The sequence below is a fragment of the Erinaceus europaeus genome, chromosome 12, assembly GCF_950295315.1.
Source record: "Erinaceus europaeus chromosome 12, mEriEur2.1, whole genome shotgun sequence".
NCBI classification, from domain to species: Eukaryota; Metazoa; Chordata; class Mammalia; order Eulipotyphla; family Erinaceidae; genus Erinaceus; species Erinaceus europaeus.
In genome coordinates, this window is record NC_080173.1 from 11,563,356 (window position 1) to 11,583,857 (window position 20,502).

Genomic DNA, 20,502 nt, shown 5'->3' on the forward strand with positions numbered 1-20,502 from the left:
GAATTGAAAGAGGGCGAATCCCCATCGCTGTTTTAATCCCGCCTAAAGTAGGGAGCCAATTAGAAAGGAATTTACTTAGGCTTTCCCCCGCAGAGGCGCTTGTCGCTCACTGATGACGCAATGCACCGGACCTTTTGGCTCCTCTCAGCCAATCATGAGCCGGATTGCTAGCGAGCCTCCTATCTCATTGGCTAACAATTACTAAACCCGGAAAATAGACTTGGGCTGGAGCCTTAGTTGACTTAATCTCCTCCTCCTTTCTCTCCTCTCCGATGTATGCCGGTGTCACCTAGACAAGATGCCAGACAGGTGGGTCTGAGGATTTTAAGCCTTGGACATCTTGTCTCGCCTCACTCTTTCCTTCATGTAGGTGAAGAAACGTGGGAATAGAGGCTTGTCTTGTATATTTAGGACAGCAGATGACTCACCCTTGTCTCACAAGGGTAGGATGAAATGAGTATACTGGCCTCGGCTGCAACATTTAAGAGGGCGCCAGAGCCTCAGAATCAAGCCAAACAATAATACAATGTTTTAAAAGACCAGGATTAATGGTGAACAAAATAATTCAAAGTGACAGGCCACACGGTTATGGCTGGGCCCAATAAGGCTGATGACCCTTGCTCTTCTCCCAAAAGCCCTTTTGTCAGAAATTCCCTTGGAGAAAAATCCCCTGAACCATCCTCTCCCAAGCTGAGTTCTTGTCTTTCCAACACTCTAGCCCTTATTTTTTTATTATGTGAGGGACCTGAAATGGTTATTCTCTAAACATTCACATCACTCCATTTGTAATTATATTTTATTGATGTAGACAGAAAAGTACACAGATTAGAAATGGACTTTTTCATGAGTTATCACAGGATGTATCCGTGTTCCCAAATCAAGAAATAGAACATGACCACGAGCCATTTGTTTCCCAGCTACCCCTCCCCCATGATTTGTTTTCTGCCTATCCCTCTAGACCAAGAGTAGACAAACTATGGCTTGCCGGTCAAATCCTGGCCACCACCTGCTTTTGTGATGGTTGTAGGTAACCTGCAAGCAAACTCTTTACATTTTAAAATTTTTTTATTGTAGAGAAGAGTATTTTGTGAAAATGACATAAAATTCAAAGAAAGTCTTATTGCAGTGCAATCGTGCCATTTATTGAATGCAGCCATGCATTTCTTTACTATTACCTCAGACCTTTTGTTTTTACATTTTGATAGCACAGTGAAGTAGTTGTGACAGAAACTATTATCACTCACAAAGCCAAAAATATTTTCTGCCTGACCCTTTACAAGAAGGATTTGTCAACCCTGCATTAGACTGCAAGCTCCATAAGTTTGAGCCCAGTTTTATTCATTCCTTTACCCCCACACCCCCCAAAAAAATCACACAGTACCTGACTGGATGCTTATAGTTTGTCCTGACATCCAAATCATTTATTGTCATTTCACATGAGAAGAAGAGAGTTAGGATCAGAAAAACCTAGGGTTCCTCTTCCAGAGGTAGTATGTCAGTGGGCTAAGAGAACTGATTCTGCAGTCAGACACACTGGGTTTGAATATTTTCCCCACCACTTATTAGCTGTAGGACACTGAGAAACTTGATTGTTCCAACCTTATTTTCACCATAGGCAACACGAGGGCAAAAAATTAAAACTTGTTTTAAAGTTTAAATGGTGTGGGTAAAAATATTTACCATAAGTTCTAAATAAATATTGGCTGTGATCAATATCGTCATCTCCCATATATTCTCTGCACATCAGACCTTAAGGCTCTGCAAGGCCCTAGAATTACTCTGTTCACTCTTCTCCCTTCCTCCCCTCTCTCAAGCCCCAATGCATTCTGCAGCCCATGTCCTCAAAATATCAAAAAAGTAAGCCTCACGCACTGAATGTAACTGTTCGCCTGTGCCTATGGGACAAGCAGATCTGGTCCCAGGGCTTCCAACTGCTGCCCATTTCCCACTCAGATCAATCATGATGACTCATTTGTTAGGTCTTGGGAGAGTTTCAATCATTAGTCAGGACTGTGGTCCTCTGACACTGCATTTATCACATGGAGAATTAGCAGTTTGATTAAGTGCACTCCCCGACCTTGCAGCTATTTCAGAGGCTAATGCATTTCAAATTAGCAGCGATAACATGTAGCAAAGCAGTAGGCTGGAGAGGCTGCCAAATCTGCCTCCTTCCAACAGGGCTGCCTGGATCCAAAACTCTGCTCTATCAGTCAGCTCCCCAGCAGGGACCAGATGGCATGCACTAAAGGGGTGACTGAAGGGAGTTTAATGAAGGAACTTTTGTACCGCTCGGAACTTTTGCACTCTCTCTTAGGACTAAGGGAATAGTGGAGCACTCCCACCACCCCAGACCCTACAGAAGCAAAAGGGATACGCTGCTTTGGAACTGGTCATGGTGGTCAGAAAGGGTGTCTAGCAGGGCCCGTGGTCTTTGGTAGAGGGCGGCAGGATAGAGGAGAATGGGAAATGGATCTGCAGAGCAAGCGGCTCCTCAGCAGAGCTACCTAAGGCCGTGCCACAGTTGACTCCAACAACAGGCCCAACTTAGATAATACCTTCACTGCCTCCTCCTGTACCCTTCCATCCCACTTGCTGCCATCAGGAGGGTGGCATGCCCTTTACCCCATCCAGGGATTTCACTAGAGGGAAAAGAACAGAACATGACCTGTGTGTTCTCCAGCTGGGATGATTTATCCCCTTCCCATGAGGAACAGTTTTTTTTCTGGGGGGGGGGAGGGTTTACAATATCGGGTCCTGGTCTCTGATGGGCAAAAGCCAGGGATGCTGCTAGACACAACACACAGGATGGAATCAACAACAAAGAGTTACTTGGTCAAAAAGGGCTTAGTGCTAAGGTGAGAAACCCTGTTTTAACTTTAACTTTTTATTGCACATGAGAGACACGCAGAGAGATCAGAGTACTCTTTTGTACGTAGTCTGAACCCAGACCTGCATGTATGCCAGGCACGCACTCCACTGCTGAGCTCCCAGTCTCAGGAGAAGCCTTATTTTAAACTAGTTGTTCTGGTCTCTTTCAGTATCTCTCCCACTGAAGCCCTTTCTTGCACCCTCTGCCTCAGCCCCCTGGCCAGAGTAACTCCTGGCCTTTTCTTAAGTCCTCCCATTTTGTGCTGAGTCTCAGAGACAGACAGACAGACAGACAGACACACACACACACACACACACACACACACACACACACTACCTTGGCCCTTCCTCTGGCTGTGATCAGCAGTTCCCTTGTATCCCTACCCCACTACCAGGTGCAGACCATCCTTTCACAGTCAAGGATGACAGTCCTTGACTTCAAGCTCTTTTCTCTGCATCCTCCCCACCTTCCTCTCCTCTCTGAGGCCATATGTCCCTTGGCCCTGTCCCCTACACCTCACTCCATCCTCTGTCACTCTCCAAGTAATCTGTCTCTCTTTCAACTGATGATTTTCTATGCCACCCCTTGTAAGCATCAAAGAAGAAAGCAGACTCCTCCCCCCACCCAGAGCTAACCAAGGTCATGCTCAAAGCTATTTATACTCCCCACCCCTATTTCCCTGGGAGCACACTCCCCACAAAACACACACCACACAACCACACATACTTTGTTCTCACTGAGGCTGTGGGTCTTGTGAGCTGTTGAGCCAGTGTCTTGCACAGGTTTTCCTGGCTGGGAAGCTACAAAAGTCTGTCAAGAATAGCCTCGACCTCTGGCATTGAGGAGAGAGGGCTTCTTAGGGGGCAGAGCCTCAAGGGTACAGGAGAAGCAATGGCCAACCAGAGAGACTAGGGCTCTCTCAGTGAGCCCTCCAGACTGTCTCCTAAATGGAACCCCTCCTCCTCCTCCCCTGGCCCCCATCCTTTGCCCCACCAAGGTTCAGACAGGAATAGGGGATGGAATTCAGCTGATTAGTGCTGAGATGAAGTTGCTAGAGGTCCAGACAGACAATGATGCCCAACCATTTCTATTTTTTTCCTCCAGATACCCTCAAAACCCAGAAAAGCAGTCAGGGCAGGTGATTCCAGCTCCCCCACCCCCAACATCTAACCCCATGTTCTCCATGAGCACCCTACCTCACTACCCTCTCCTGCCTCTGGTTGCAGATCCACCCCCACCCCCAGCAAGGGAGCCACCCCTGCTAGGGAAGGGCTGCAGCACCCAGCTCCAGGGAACCAGTGGTAACGGGAGAGCCAGGGTGGGGGTGTAGAGTGGGGAGAGGTCCCCCACCCTCACTGCAGCCCCACCAGCTCTGTGATGGGAGGGGCCTGCACCATAAACTCCTCATATCGACTGAGAAACAGACGGAACCGAGCCAGGTAGGAGTCTTCATTGTAGGGCAGCTGCTTCTCCTGCAGGAACTGGGACACCACGGGCTTCACCTGCCAGATGAAGCATGAAGAGGCTACTGAGCCCTATGGGAAGGCCCATCTCCTCAGGGACCCTTCCTCCTCCCAGCCCCAGCTCCCAGCCACTTAGTTCCATAGTGCTCTGGAGGAGTGTGGGGCTTGGTGAATCCTACCTCCTTCTCCCAGCAGGCAATAGGGAAGGGGGGAGGAGTCCTCCCCAACATCCTCCCTCCAGGGCTCCTGACTTAATGTTACTCACCCGCACCCATGGCAGTGGGGTGGGGGCTCATTTTCTCCCAGGACTTATATAGTGTGCTAAACCCTTTAGTCCGTCCTCAGAGCTTCTCTGTGTAAGCACTGCCACCTCCCCTTTGACAGGTGAGGAATCTGAAGCTCAGAGATTCTCAGGGTATTTGGTCAAAGTAAGAAACCCAAATGTCTCCAGGACAGGTGGTGGTACACCTGGTTAAGCACATGCTCCAATGAACAGACCTGGGTTCAAGTCCCAGTCCCCACCTGCTTGGGGAAAGCTTTGCGAGTGGTGAAGCAGGGCTGCAGGTGTCTCTGTCTCTCTCTCTCTGTCTCTCCCTTCCCTCTCTATTTCTAGCTGTCTCTATGTAATAAGTAAATAAACATAATACAAACAAATTCTTAAAAGAAAGAAATCCAAGTGTTTCTGATCAGAAGCCCACCCTGAGGCTATAGACTGAGCTGCCCTTCCTGGGTCCTTCTGACCAGTCCAACTGGGGGACTCGAGGTCCAAGTGAGGCACAAAGGCAGCTTAGTCTCTGCACTCAGACAGTCCCTTCATTCCAGCACCACAGTCTTCACCTACCTTCAGACACATGTTGTCGGAGAGCCTGGGGAATAGGTGGTGCTCCACGTGGCAGCTGATGATGGAGTGGCCGAACGCCCAGTCCAGCACGGGCAGCCGGGGCAGGTTAAGCACCCCCAGGCTCATCATGTGGATCCGCTGGGGCTTCGTGTCCAAGGAGAACATGGGCAGCCCGATGTGCTGTGACAAACTTGTCATTACACTTAGGCCGCGCCGGGCAGCCCTGTGCCTCCCTACCTTGCCCCAGGCATCCTCCCCTAGGGCTTGGGTCCGTGGGTTCTTCTGCTTTCTAACGCCAGCCCCGGTGGTTTCTGGTCGTATCTGGGGGAGGCTGGCTTCCCTTGTCTATGTCTGCACCGTGTTGCCACCTCTGGATCCTGCTCTGTTTGTATGCAAGTCCTGTGCGCTAGTGCTCAGCTCTCTTCCCAGCCCCTCACTCCCATATGCACCATGAGGAGTGTGGCGTGGACTCCCCTCACATTTCAGGGTGCCCTAACATCCAGGGCTGCCTACCACTTGCTCTCATGTCACTACCCCTTCACCTCTTCTAGGAGAGACCCTTTGGAGGTCTCCACCAATCAAAATGCTGCTCATGGTTCAAGATCAAGTTAACACATTCTTAGACTGGGGAGGCAGCTCAGCTTGTTAGGGCACCAACTTGCACATTGAAAGCCCCAGACGCCACATGTTCACCTTATGCCAGAGCTGAGCAATGCTCCGGTCTCTCTCCTAGCTTCCTCTCATAATAAGTAAGTACATCATTTTTTAAAGTTTTCAAATTCTCAAGTCTTCCCCCCGTCCCACTTATCCAGTGGCGTGTATAAATACCTCCTCTGCCAGTAAACACAAAAGTGAAGAGGAGCTGTTGTTCTAGAAGGACTGGCAGAAAGGACACAACCATGGGACTGAGTTACAAATGGCAGGCGAGTGTGCTGGCAGGGTGGCATATTGGGAGCTCTGACTCGGGGCCTTCACTCCCACTTCACAGCTGGGAGACGTCCCTACAAAAATGGCCGAGAAATTAGTGCTGAGCCTCTGTGAGGACCGCCCCCTCCAGCTCTTCAACTCCCTGTCTGAAGAGTTGCACAGGGGCCTTATGACATCCCTCCTCTCTCTTCACTTGGGCCTAGCACAGTGGGCTCCCTAGAAGCAGGAGCTGGCGTCCTGATCACTCAGCTTCACTCATAGGACTCAGCCAACCTGTACAAGGCTTGGAATTTACCATCAAGGCTTCTGAATCCTCTGCACCTGAATACATCCAGGGTTGGAGACAAGCTAGTTTCTCACCTGAGACCATAACTTTGGTCTCATTCCTAACCCACTTCTCAGCTGTCCCTTTTTCCTCCTGGAGAGGCAATAGAAGTTCTCAATCTTGGGTGTGACCTTCTCAAATATTTTCTTTAAAAAAATTTAAATGAGCACTATTTTGTAGGACTACAAATTATAACTATAGCAGCTGGGACATTGGGGTGACAACACTTTGTATATGAGGGGCCTTGGAGTCAATCCTTGGCATCACATACAGTGAGAGTGGGCTCTAGTCTTTCTCTCTGTCTGTCACACTCACAGTAAAAAACAAATAAAAACAAAATGTCAGCAAGAGAGCTCAAATGGATAGTATACTGCCTTCCTTTGTCAACAACCCAGGTTCAAGCCCAGCCCAGACCACATTGGAGGAGGTGTCTTTCCTGCTCTCCTTTTGCCTTGATTTTCCTGCCAAGTCTATCTAAAAAAAAAAAAAAAAAAAATGTCAGTTTGGGGCTGGGAAGATAGCATAATGGTCATACAAAAGATTTTCATGCCTGAGGCTCCAAAGTCCCAGGTTCAATCCTCAGCACCACCATAAGCCAGAACTGAGCAGTGCTCTGGTTTTTCTCCCTGTATTTCTCTCTCCCTCTCTCCCTTTCTTCCTCTCTCCCTCCCCCTCTCCCTCTCTCTCATTGAAACAAAATATTTATTTTTAAAAAGTCAGTCTTGGGGAGTCGGGCGGCGGTGCAGCGGGTTAAGCGCACGTGGCACAAAGTGCAAGGACCAGCATAAGGATCCCGGTTCGAGCCCCCAGCTCCCCACCTGCAGGGGCGTCGCTTCACAGGCGGTGAAGCAGGTCTACAGGTGTCTGTCTTTCTCTCCCCCCTCTGTCTTCCCCTCCTCTCTCCATTTCTCTCTGTCCTCTAACAACGACAACATCAATAACAACAATAATAACTACAACAACAATAAAAAAACAATAAGGAAAAATAAATAAATATTTAAAAATTAAAAAAAAGAAAAGTCAGTCTTGAGTGGTGAAGCCCCGGTGACAACCAAAATACTACCACAAACACTACTGCTACTCATAATAATAGTAGCAGTACATATTTTTAAACCATCATTATCAAATTATGATGTAATTTAAATTGATTTTTCAGTAGGCCATTTTACTGATTTTTCCCACAGAGAAGACAGGTGAGATGGAGATGAGCCCCTCTGTCCTCAGAATCTTGACTCTCCAGCCCACAGCAGGCAGCCTGAAAATGCTTCCCGTAGGCCCTGGGGCTGGGGCTGGGGCAGGGCTCACCTGGAAGATGTTAACGTGGAGGTAGGGATGGGCCAGCAGGGATCTGGTGATGAACATGCAGGCCAGGGCAGAACCGGGACTTGTGCAACCAGACACATTCATGAGCAGCCAGTAGTGGGAACACAGGCCCAGGGAGATCAGGCCCAGAGAGCGCAGCGCCACCGCAGGCTCCATCTTCCTCAGTCGCTCTACCAGGAGGGACAAAGAGGGGGGGGGGGGGCGGGCGGTGGCACACCCGGTTATGTGAACATAGTACTATGAACATGGGACTGCATAAAGACCAGGTTCAAGCCCTCCACCCCCCATCTGCAGCAGAGAAGCTTCATAAGTAATGAAGCAGGTCTGCAGGTATCTATCTTTTTTTCTCCCTCTCAATCTAATCTTCCTTTCCCCTCTTAATTTCTCTCTGTTCTATAAAATAAAATAAAATTTTTAGAAAAAGAAAAATGGCCACCAGGAGTGGTAGATTTGTAGTAGATTTGAGCCCCAGCAATTAAAGGCTAAAGAGAGATAAAGACAGAGACAGAGTGGGGGGAAGGTGGCAGTACTAGCTAGGGGATTAAAGTATACTCCATAGCCTGGACAGCAGACTCCCCACTTCATGGGTGAGGCGACAGCAGTGAGCAACTTCACCAAGGCCCCTCTGATCAGGAGCAAGTGTTGGCCAAGGTCTTGACCCCAGGTCTGGTTGTCCCCGAACCCCTGCTCCTTCCACACCCTCCCATGATATTAAAAATGTGACACACTGGGAGTCTGGTGGTGGTGCAGCAGGTTAAGCGCATGTTGCACAAGCGCAAGGACCAGCGTAAGGATCCCGGTTTGAGCCCCAAGCTCCCCACCTGCAGGGGAGTCGCATCACAGGCGGTGAAGCAGGTCTGCAGGTGTCTATCTTTCTCTCCTCCTCTCTGTCGTCCCTTCCTCTCTCTCCATTTCTTTCTGTCCTATCCAACAACAGCAATAACAACAACAATAACCACAAAAATGATAAAACAACAAGAGCAACAAAAGGGGAAAAAATTGTCTCCAGGAGCAGTGGATTCATGGTGCAGGTACCAAGCCCCAGCAATAACCCTGGAGGCAAAAAAAAAAAAAAGTGACGCATAGGGGAGTTAGGCAGTAGCACAGCTGGTTAAGCGCACGTGGTGCAAAGCACAAGGACCAGAGTAAGGATCCCGGTTCGAGCCCCCAGCTCCCACCTGCAGGGGAGTCACTTCACAAGCAGTGAAGCAGGTCTATCTTCCCCTCCTCTCTCCATTTCTCTCTGTCCTATCCAACAACAACGACATCAACAACAATAATAACTACAACAATAGAAAAGGGCAACGAAAGGGAATAAAAAATAATGATGAAAAATTTTTAAATGTGACACATAGAAGCCAGAGATGTAGCTCAGTGGTAGAGGACATGCTTCACATATATGAAAGTTCTGGGCTCCACCCTTAGCAGTCCCCCCACTCCCTGCCAAAGAGGGGGGCAAAGTCATTATAAAATTCTGACAAGCAGGGGCCAGGAGGTAGTACAGTGGGTTAAGCACACATGGTACAAAGTGCAAGGACCAGCATAAGGATCCTGGTTCGAGCCACCCCCACTTCCATCCCTCCATCCCTGCTCCCCACCTGCAGGGGGGGTCGCTTCACAGGCAGTGAAGCAGGTCTGTAGGTGTCTATTTTTCTCTCCCCCTCCCTGTCTTCCCTTCCTTTCTCCATTTCTCTCTGTCCTGTCCAACAACAATGACAGCAATGACAACAATAATAACAACAATGATAAAAAAACAAGGGCAAAAAAGGGGGGGAATTCTGACATGCAAGCTACTGTGAAGCAAAGCATTTCTACATTTATGATCTCACTATGTGTCCATACCACCCTGAGGTGCAGGTAAGATCATGTGACTCGGAGTAGGGCATCAAAGTAAAAATTTCTGGGTTGAGGGTGAGGGTGGATGTTCGGCTTCACTGCAGGGTGGTGGGGGGGGGGAGATGGGGGAGGGGATGAGACACAGTCTTTTGGTGATGGGAATGGTGTTTATGTACACTCCTATTCACTTGCAGTTGTATAAATCACTAATTAATATGAGAGGGGAAAACTGATTGAATGTCTCAAGCTTTTTAATGCACAGACCATAGGCTGAGTCTTTGAAGTGTTGATTCTCTTAAAAGCTTAGACCAGTGGTCCGGGAGGTGGCGCAGTGAACAAAGCATCGGACTCTCAAGCATGAGGTTCTGAGTTCAATCCCTGGCAGCACATGTACCAGAGTGATGTCTGGTTCTTTCTCTCTCTCTCATCCTATCTTTCTCATTAATAAATAAATAAAATATATTTTTTAAAGCTTTTCTTTTTTTAAATATTTATTTTATTTATTCCCTTTTGTTGCCCTTGTTGTTTTATTGTTGTAATTATTATTGTTGTTGTCGTTGTTGGACAGGACAGAGAGAAATGGAGAGAGGAGAGGAAGACAGAGAGGGGGAGAGAAAGATAGACACCTGCAGACCTGCTTCACCGCCTGTGAAGCGACTCCCCTGCAGGTGGGGAGCCGGGGTTCGAACCAGGATCCTTATGCCGGTCCTTGTGCTTTGCGCCACCTGCACTTAACCCGCTGCGCTACAGTCTGACTCCCAATAAAATATTTTTTAAAAGCTTAGACCAGGGAGAACAGAAGCAACCAGTGGCATTACTCTATAAGACACAGCTATATACAAATAATGTGAAAGGTCATAAATTATAGTGAAGTTGTGTATGACACAGAAAATCCTTAGGCTGGTCCTTGCGCTTTGCACCACCTATGTTTAACCCACTGCGCTACCACCCGACTCCCCAACACAGCAAATTCTAACAAAGGGATTTTCAAAGTTAACCCAATTGCCAAATAATTTGATTACAGCAATAACTATCTATTGCCTTCTTAAACCCTAAAACAGCAGGAACCTCCCACTTCCCCTATAGAGCCTATATTTCCCCCAGTCCTGGAACCTCTAGGGTGGGGCTCACTTTCTTGCATGCTTCTCTCAATTCATACCAAATGATATTGCATCTGCTGATCCCAACCTAATCAACGCAATGAGTACCACCTCAGTATGCTTCACTTAAGACTGTGTTCAGAGACATCAGGCATGGAATGTCAACCCTTCCGCCTCATTACTTGGGTGAGATCTTTCCTTTAATAGGATTCTCTAATTCTATTTCAGGTGGTTCACTTCCTAACAAAGTCCCAAAAACTAGATATAGAACAGGTCCCATGAGATAGAGCATATGTTCACATGTATCCATAAATTAGGGCAAAATATATACCTGAAATCAAAAATGCACAATAGGCTACAGTGAGTCAATATATGCAGCAAGCAAGTAGAAAGACCTAAAAAAGATGCCATAAAGTTCATAATGAAATAGTGTCTACTTAGACTTAGATACCCTCCTCACCTACTTCCTATTATACTTTCCTCAGTCACTCCAAAGCTAACCTTATCAAAGTAAGGACTGCAAAAGCTGAATAAGGGTAAGAGACTGGCGTACTTTAATGATGATTCTTTAGTCACTATCAGGCCACCCTATCAGCTGGGGCCCTAGTTGGGGAGTTCTGAGATTCCCAAACAGACATGACAGGCCTAGACCTTGAATAGATCCCTCTCTCCATTGTTACTGGTCATCTCTATTAGGAAGAACAAAATAGACCCCTTTGTGGGCCCCCATAGGACCTTGCTCTCAACATAGATCAACAATGGGGAGGCTGGAAAACATACTCTTATGTTCCACCCAAGGAAGATGGGTCCTGAAATTGGGGCAGCTTAGAATGTTCCTACTCATGACCACAGAATGTGAGCTCAGATCTACAGGGATGCAGAGGTTACATAGGCTCCTAAGCTGAATATGGACCCCGGATCAAATTGATGGGGTTTACAGTCAACAATATTTATACCCCTTTCCCATATTTGGAAACTACTCTCTTCCTTGATCCAGCTTTCTGGTTCTTTTTTCAGCCATGACATCATCTCCTCAGACAATAACTTGGATCCACCTGCATATCATGTCAGGCTCAGGGAAAAAAAGAAAAAAAAAAAAACTAGTATAGTCATGGGATCTTTGGAATATAACTAAAATAGGACTACTAACTATCTACAAAACATAGGCCCTCCCCCCCAACTCTTCATCTGAACTATTCCAGCCTTTAGGTTCATAATTAGTCAACAATTTGTTTGGCTCTAAATGTTAACTCTCTTTTCAGCCACCAGGTTTCAGATGCTACCATGATGCCAACCAGACTTCCCTGGGCAGACAACCCCACCAATGTGTCCTGGAGCTCCACTTTCCCAGAGCCCTGCCCCACTAGGGAAAGAGAGAGATAGGCTGGGAGTATGGATCGACCTGCCAATGCCCATGTTCAGCAAGGAAGCAATTACAGAAGCCAGACCTTCCACCTTCTGCATCCCATAATGACCCTGGGTCCATGCTCCCAGAGGGATAAAGAAAAGGAAAGCTATCAGGGGAGGAGATGGGATATGGAGTTCTGGTGGTGGGAATTGTGTGGAGTTGTACCCCTCTTATCCTATGGTTTTTGTCAGTGTTTCCTTTTTTTAATATTTATTTATTTATTCCCTTTTGTTGCCCTTGTTTTTTTTACTGATGTAGTTGTTATTGATGTCATCGTTGTTGGATAGGACAGAGAGAAATGGAGAGAGGAGGAGAGAAAGACAGAGAGGGGGAGAGAAAGATAGACACCTGCAGACCTGCTTCACTGCCTGTGAAGCAACTCCCCTGCACGTGGGGAGCCGGGGGCTCAAACCAGGATTCTTCCGCCAGTCCTTGCACTTTGCACCACCTGCATTTAACCCGCTATGCTACCACCCGACTCACTCAGTGTTTCCTTTTTACAAATAAAAATTTTAAAAAAGAAGACGAAGAACATGTGACTCAGAGATTAGGTTGTCTGTCCAGAGTTATCCAGCCAGGTGTTGACTTGGCCCCAGGCTCAAGGTTCTGTCCATCCTCCTTGGCCCTGTCAGAAAGTTTCTGTCCTGGTGTTAGGGAGATAGCATAATGATTATGCAAAGAACTCTCATGGCCAAAGCTCCAAAGTTGCAGATTCAATCTCCAGCAGCACCATAATCCAGAGTTGAACAGGGTTTGGGGGAAAGAAAGTGGGAGAGAGAGAGAAAGGGAGAGAGGAAGGTCTCTGTTTTATCTTAACTCACTTCCTCCACAAACAGCCTCCATGAAGCTGGGCGCTGGCATACTCACCGACAGCCACCAGTGGCGTTACGATAGGGATCAAGAAGGGAGCGAGGAACATGTAGACGTAACGGTTGAGGTAAGGCAGCCTCCACGTGCTTGAGTCCCCCAGGCCGAGCACGTTGGTGTAAGCATGGTGCATCTTCACGTGCCCGTAGTTGGCATACTCTGCGGTGAAGGCTGTGCATACCTAGGACAGAGCCAGAAAGGGTTTGGGGGGGTGGGGGTGAGCAAACAGATCAGGTGCAGCAGAGCAAAGCAGGACCCTTGGATGCCTAGAGCACACCCCACTCTCCCTGGATGTGGTGTTGCCAGGGCTTGCCTGTCTTACAGCTCTAGCTCATCATCCTTGACCACCAACTCTAAGGTCAAAACAAGTGCTCTGACTTGACATGACCCTACAGAACATTTGTATAACCCTTGACCCCCACTCGCCCCCAGATTGCAACTCTGCCACTAACCACCCCAAAAAGCCTGCAAGCCTGGGAAGCCTGTCAAGACACTACAGCTAAGCCTCTGGTGACTGGCTGCAGTCATTTGGTGAGTTTCTCTTGGACACATAAGTTCCTTGGTGACACTAGCTTGCTTTATGAGCCTCGAGCAGCCAAGGCAGGAATGCTAGGTGATCTGTGTACATAAAGAGGTCATATAAATTGTCTATGGGGAGGGGCCAGATGGTGGTCTACCTGGTTGAGTGCACACATTATAGTAGGCAAGGACCTGGGTTCAAGCGCCTGGTCCTCACCTGCAGGGGGAACTTCATAAGCAATGAAGCAGTGTTGCAGGCATTTCTCTCTTGTTTTTAAATGTATTTATTAATTATTGGATAGAGACAGAAATTGAAAGGGTAGGGGGAGACAGCGAGGGGAAGAGACAGAAAAACACCAGCAGCCCTGCTTCACCACTCGTAAAGATTTCCCCCTACAGGTGGGGACCAGGGGCTTGAACCTAGGTCCTTGCGCACTGTAATGTGTGTGCTCAACCATGTGTGCCACCGCCTATCCCCCACAGGTATCTCTCCCTCTTTCTCTCTCTCTTTCTCTCTCTCTCTCTCTCTCTCACTCTCAAGCTTTCCCTTCCCTCTTGATTTCTCTGTCTCTTTCTAAATTAATAAAATATAAAAGCTATCAGATATCTTCATCCTGGCCTTTATAAAAAATTGCCTCGGGAGTCCGGTGGTAGCGCAGCAGGTTAAGCGCACATGGCGCAAAGCGCAAGGACCAACATAAGGATCCCGGTTCAAGCCCCTGTCTCCCTACCTGCAGGGGAATCGCTCCGCAGGCAGTGAAGCAGGTCTGCAGATGTCTATCTTCCTCTCACCTCTGTGTTCCCCTCTTTTTTCCATTTCTCTCTGTCCTATCTAATTATCAATTAACAACAATAATAACTAAAACAACAATAAAAAGACAACAAGGTCAACAAAAGGGAAAATAAATAATTTTTAAAAAATTGTCTCTGGGGAGTCGGGTGATAGCGCAGCAGGTTAAGCGCACGTGGCGCAAAGTGTAAGGATCCCAGTTTGAGCCTCTGGCTCCCCACCTGCAGGGGGGTCGCTTCACAGGTGGTGAAACAAGTCTGCAGGTGTCTATCTTTCTCTCCCCCTCTCTGTCTTCCCCTCCTCTCTCCATTTCTCTCTGTCCTATCCAACAACGATGACATCAATAACAACAACAATAATAACTACAACAATAAAAAAACAAGGGCAACAAAAGGGAATAAATAAATAAACATAAAAAATTGTCTCTGTGGGTGGCACTAGGGATGGGGGTCCCTGCTAGCAGCAAAGAGTTAACGTCTCCCTGGAGGTGGCTCTTGTCTGGTTTGTGCCTTATGGGCCTCTCCTCAGCTGATTATACACAAAAGCAGCAAGGAGCTGGTCATTCCGAATGCAAAAAGGTGATAAAGTGTTTCTTGTGCATAAGAATTCAAACAAACTTGTAGATGTCTGCTTCTTGTAATATTTTGTCTAGTTTAAAAGATCTTGATAATTTTTTTTCTGCCAGGGCTTCTCTGGAACTTTGTGCCTGCATTAGTCCACTGATCGTAGTGAACATTTTTTTTTAAAAGAGTAATAAAAAGAGAAAGAGAGCAAGAGGAGAGATAACATAGCACTGCTCTACCACTTGTGAATGTTCCCCTTTGCATGGTGCTCCCTTGTGGTAACTGGGAGCCTGACCCCCGGCCCTGGCTCATGGTAAAGTGTGTACTCTACCAGGTGAGCTAGCTCTTATGTTCCTTAGATTTTGCTAATTTTATTGAAGATGCTTCCAGACTGTTTTGGGGAGAATGTGAAGGGCTTCCCACTTCCCGTCACTGAGTCCTACGTTGAGTACTCATCAGCTTACACTTCTGTGTGTGTGGTCTATTCATATTCTTGGCCTAACAACTTCCTGGTATGATTATCCACAGTTGACAGAAGCCTAAATTGAGCTAGAGGTTGTGACATAACCCAAGTCACTCAGCTAGATAGGAAAGATCTGAATCCAGCTAGATAGGAAAGATCTGAATCCAGATCCAAAATAAACCACAGACCCCAGAGATGACCACAAGTCAGAAACCCAGGCTCTAGAGTAAAGCTGCAAGGTAAGGCAGGAACACAGGCCCAGTATCCCCGGCACCTTCCCAAGCTCAGCCTTACTAAGTTGATCTGCCAGAAGGAGCAAAGATAAGGAGAGTGATAAGGGCTAGCAAGATAGCTTACCTGGGAAGGAGCCTAGTCTACCAGGCTCAAGCCTGACCCCCACCAAACTGGAGGAAGCTTCCGTACTGTGCTGTTTCCCTCTCCCCTATCACTCTGTCTCTGCTTCTCTCTCTCTCTCTTTAATATTTTTTTATTGGAGAAAGAAATAAAGAGGAAAGGGGGAAAGACAGGACTAGAACTACTTTGAGAACAGACCAAATCACCAGAGCACCCAGAGACCACATCTCTGCCCAGACCTCCAGCTCTACCCAGTTGAGAAACTTCTCTAAAGAACAAGGAATACCAAAGATCACCTGAGACTGCAACAAGACAAGACTGGGACTACTTTGGGAAACCACCAAGTCACCAGTGAGTGAAAACACATGTGGCTTGTGGACAGAGAAAAATCTAAGGACAGATTCCTGGGGCTAAAGCCCATATCTACTCCTGAGTGGCTGGTAACAGTCTGGCAGTTTGCCAGTTGAGGAGCCACCTCCAGTCTGTTTTACCAACAAAAACACTGCTGAAAGGAGGAGAGGACTCCCCCCCAAGACTCACCAAATGCAACTGTGATTCTCCATTTGCAATTGCCCTCAGGGGCTGGAGCAACAGGGGGGAGGCCCTGTGCTGACATCGGGAAGCAGAGAACTGACCAACAAACTCAGGAGACAATCTACACCCTGGTGGCCTAGTGGTGGAGCTGTATAGTGGGGGCCTTTCCACCGTTCTCCTGATCAGAACATGGTGAATAGTTACTCAGAACGTACAGGCTATAAACGGAGCTTGTTTAGAAACTCTCAGGGCCCAGCTGTGCTGCCTGGCTTGGCAGAGAAGCTGAATTGAGCCCAGAATTTTGGATCCTTGGGGTGTGGGAGTCTCTTTGCATAACCACTGTGCTATCTCTCCCTCATACTGCTTTATCTCTTGGTCAGGAGTGAGTGATTAAGCTAAAAAAACCTGCTTATAGGTAAAAAGCCCTCAGGCTACCATAGTCTACAAGGAAGAAAAAGAACAAAAGAGGCCTTAACTACCACTGTGCTTCAACTCAGGGATTGAGATAACACTGAAACAACTGTTAATTTCCACAACTGTGAATTCTTTAAGTACCTTACTTAGACACAAGTCAAACCAGGCAAGAGTGATCAGTGGACTGAAAAGTACTGAGAGAAGGACCTCATTTTTTATTTATTTATTTATTTATTTTATATATCTTTTTTTTTAAATATTTTTTTTTATTTAAGAAAGGATTAATTAACAAAACCATAGGGTAGGAGGGGTACAACTCCACACAATTCCCACCGCCCAATCTCCATATCCCACCCCCTCCCCCGATAGCTTTCCCATTCTCTATCCCTCTGGGAGCATGGACCCAGGGTCATTGTAGGTTGCAGAAGGTAGAAGATCTGGCTTCTGTAATTGCCTCCCCGCTGAACATGGGCATTGACTGGTCGGCCCATACTCCAGTCTGCCGAGAGAAGGACCTCATAACACACTGTAATAATGGTTAAACCAGAAGAAACATTGGAGAAATGAACCAGTACAAAAGTCCAGCTAAAAGCCCCCCCCAAAGGTAGAAACACAGAAGAATGAGATCAACATCCAAATGCTAGCTAAGGAATTAGTCCCAGGAGTGAGGAAAGAGTTTGAAAGAATTGTCATCAGAAATGCAGAAACAACAAATGAGTCTCTGAAAGAAAGCATTAACTATCTTGAGGTAATTAGAGAGCTGAAAGTGGTTGTCTGCAGGAATCCCATCTAACTCAACAAAACAAACACAGACTCAAAGTGAAAAGATGGAAAACTACCATACAAGCCAATGGACCACAAAAAAAGGGCAGGAACAGTTATGCTCATATCTGACATGATAGACCTTAAAATAAATAAAATTTTAAAAGATAGGGATGGACATTACTTAGTGTTCAGAGGATCAATCAATCAAGAGGACTTAATGATTATCAACAGCTATGCACCCAAGGAGAGGCCATCTAAATAACATCAAACATCTACTGAAAGAGCTATAGCAATATATTAACAGCAACACAGTAATAGTAGGGGACTTAAACACCCCACTCTTTCAACTTGACAGATCATCCAGGCAGAAAATCAACAAAGAAATGAAGGAACTAAATGAAGAGATAGATAAACTAGAACTATTGGACATTTTCAGAGTAAAAACGGTGATTTCACCATTTTCAGTCCATCTTGGATGGAGCCTGAAGAAATCATGTTAAGTGAAATAAGTCGTAAACAGAAGGATGAATATTGGATGATCTCATTCACAGGCAGAAGTTGAAAAACAAAATCAGAAGAGAAAACACTAAGCAGAACTTTGAAGTTGGTGTATTGCACCAAAGTAAAAGACTCTGGGGTAGGTGGGTGGGGGAGTATTTTAGGTCCTGGAACAGGATTGTAGAGGACCTAGTGGGGGTTGTATTGTTGTGTGGAAAACTGAGAAATGTTATGCATGTACAAACTATTGTATTTACAGTTGACTGTAAAACTTTAATCCCCAAAGAAAGAAATAAAAATAAATACATAAATAAGAGAGTAGGGGAAGATAGAGATATGGGGCAGGTGGTGGCACATCTGGTTAAGCACACACATTCGGTGCACAAGGACCTGGGTTCAAGCCCTCGGTACCCCCCTGCAGGGGAAAAGCTTCACTAGTGGTGAGGCAGGGCTACAGGTATCTCTGTCCCTCTCCATATCCCCCTTCTTAATTTATCTCTGTCTCTATCCAGTAATAAATAAATGAAAATTTTTGAACAAAAAAGTTAGAGAGAGTGAGAGAGGGCCATGGGCTTGAGCCAGGGTCTTGCACACTGTAACATACCTCTCTCTTTTAATATTTTGTTTTATTTTATTTTTAAATTTTTTAAATATTTTATTTATTTATTAATGAGAGAGATAGGAAGAGAGAGAAAGAACCAGACATCACTCTGGTACGTGTGCTGCTGGGGATTGAACTCTGGACCTCATACTTGAGAGTCCAATGCCTTATCCACTGCGCCACCTCCCGGACCACTTAATATTTTATTTATTTACTTATTTTTAATGAAAGAGATACCGAAATATATATATGTGTGTATATATATGTGTATATATATATATATATATATATATATATATACATACATATATATAGTGAGAGAGAGAGGGAGAGAGAGAGAGATAGATAGATAGAGAGATATAGAGGGAGGGAGAGCACTGCTCAGTTCTGGCTTCTGGTGATGCTGAGGAATGAACCTGGGACGTTAGAGCCTCCAGCATGAAAGTATTTTGCATAAACCATTATGCTATCTCCCCAGCCCCTTTGTTTCTCTCTTTCAATCTGAAAAAGTTGACCAGGAGTAGTAAAACCCTGACAACAATAGCAACAGCAACAAAAAAAGGGAAGAGTGTGGGTAAGACTGACAGCCAACCTCACTGGCTCCTCAGTGGCTGAGTGATGCAGACTAAGGGCACCTTATCCAGAAGACAGACAGGAAGAACACTGTCATCACAGTGCCTGTAGTCTTTCTCGTGGGATGAAAAGGGGGTGAATGTAGCTGGAAGCTTTATGTCATTTAAATACATCCAAGTAACTGTCAAAGCAGTACTGTCCACCCCTCCAGAGGCAAAGACAGGAAGGGAAATGCAATTGAATGATGCTGACTTTGATGACCAGATGACAGAGCCCACTAAGGAACAAACTTGCCTCTGGAGGGGCAAGGTCTTTGTGAACTTGTGGAGGGACAGAACCTGGGAGAGGCCACAGAGGGTGGACAGATGACTTGCCAACTAAAGAGATGCTCTCTTCCAAGTCTGTCGGTCTCAGAAGGAGCTTCTTGGTCAAGCAAACACACCCTCTAGACTCACAAGACTGGTCTGAAGTTAGCAGCAGTGGGCACAAGAGAACCACAGCTAGTGACAAAGGAAAGTCCCCAGAAACCAACCTGTCTGTCCCATGTGACCATCAGAAGCAGAAGTTTTTCAGCTGCTCCTCCATGCACTTCAGTTCTGCGGTACTTCCTACATTAAGAAATGTCAGCTGGGGGAGTCAGGCGGTAGCGCAGCGGGTTAAGCGCATGTGGCACAAAGCTCACCGACCGGTTCGAGCCCCCGGCTCCCCACCTGCAGGGGAGTCGCTTCACAAGCAGTGAAACAGGTCTGCAGGTGTCTGTCTTTCCCTTCTCTGTCTTCCCCTCCTCTCTCCATTTCTCTCTGTCCTATCCAACAACGACAACTACAACAACAATGAAAAACAACAAAAGGGAAAATAAATAAATAAATTTTATAAAGAAGAAGTGTCAGCTGGTGGCACAGTGGGTAGGAGTAGGGCCTGGGGTTGGGTGGTGTTGCGCCTGGTTGACTGCATACTTTACAGCACACATGGACCCGGGGCCAAGCCCCCAGTCCCCACTTGCAAGGGGAAAGTTTCACAAGTGGTGAAGCAGAACTGCAGGCATCTCTCTCTGTCTCTCTCCCTCCCTATCTCCTTCTTTTCTCTCAATTTCTCTCTGTCCTTTCAAATAAAATAGAGTCTAAAAAAAAGTGTTGGGCCCTAAAGCAGAGATCTGGAGTTTGATCCCTGATACCACATGTGCAGAGTGATGCTCTGGCTCTCTCTCTCTCTCTCTCTCTCTCTCTCTCTAATAATTTTTTTTTTAATTTTCAGCTGAAAGTAACAGTAAGCTTGGTGAAAAAGCTGATCTTTTCTTTCTGGCACAAGCTTTGCATCTCCTAGCATGGCAGCTAACTGCAATGCCAGAAACAACCAGGAGCCTGAACCAGACCAAGTCTGCTAAGGACTCTACCCTGAGTCAGGTCCTCAACCACATGCCCATTGGAGGGCACAAGGGAGACACACAGGACACACTCTCAGACTGTGTG

General features: G+C 46.6%; 1 protein-coding gene across 2 annotated transcripts in view; it reads right to left on the bottom strand.

Annotated features, from left to right (window-relative positions):
* Window positions 1–778: 778 nt before the first annotated feature.
* Window positions 779–20,502, bottom strand: part of FADS6 (fatty acid desaturase 6) — a 29,495-nt gene continuing 9,771 nt past the window's right edge. For both annotated transcript variants that reach the window (XM_060202710.1, XM_016189074.2), the window contains 4 exons: window positions 12,960–13,140; window positions 7,731–7,918; window positions 5,174–5,353; window positions 779–4,371 (listed from right to left, as the gene is read on the bottom strand). In XM_060202710.1, coding sequence (XP_060058693.1) covers window positions 4,222–4,371; window positions 5,174–5,353; window positions 7,731–7,918; window positions 12,960–13,140 — 699 coding nt within the window. In that variant the 3' untranslated portion in view covers window positions 779–4,221. The remainder of the gene's footprint in view (window positions 4,372–5,173; window positions 5,354–7,730; window positions 7,919–12,959; window positions 13,141–20,502) is intronic.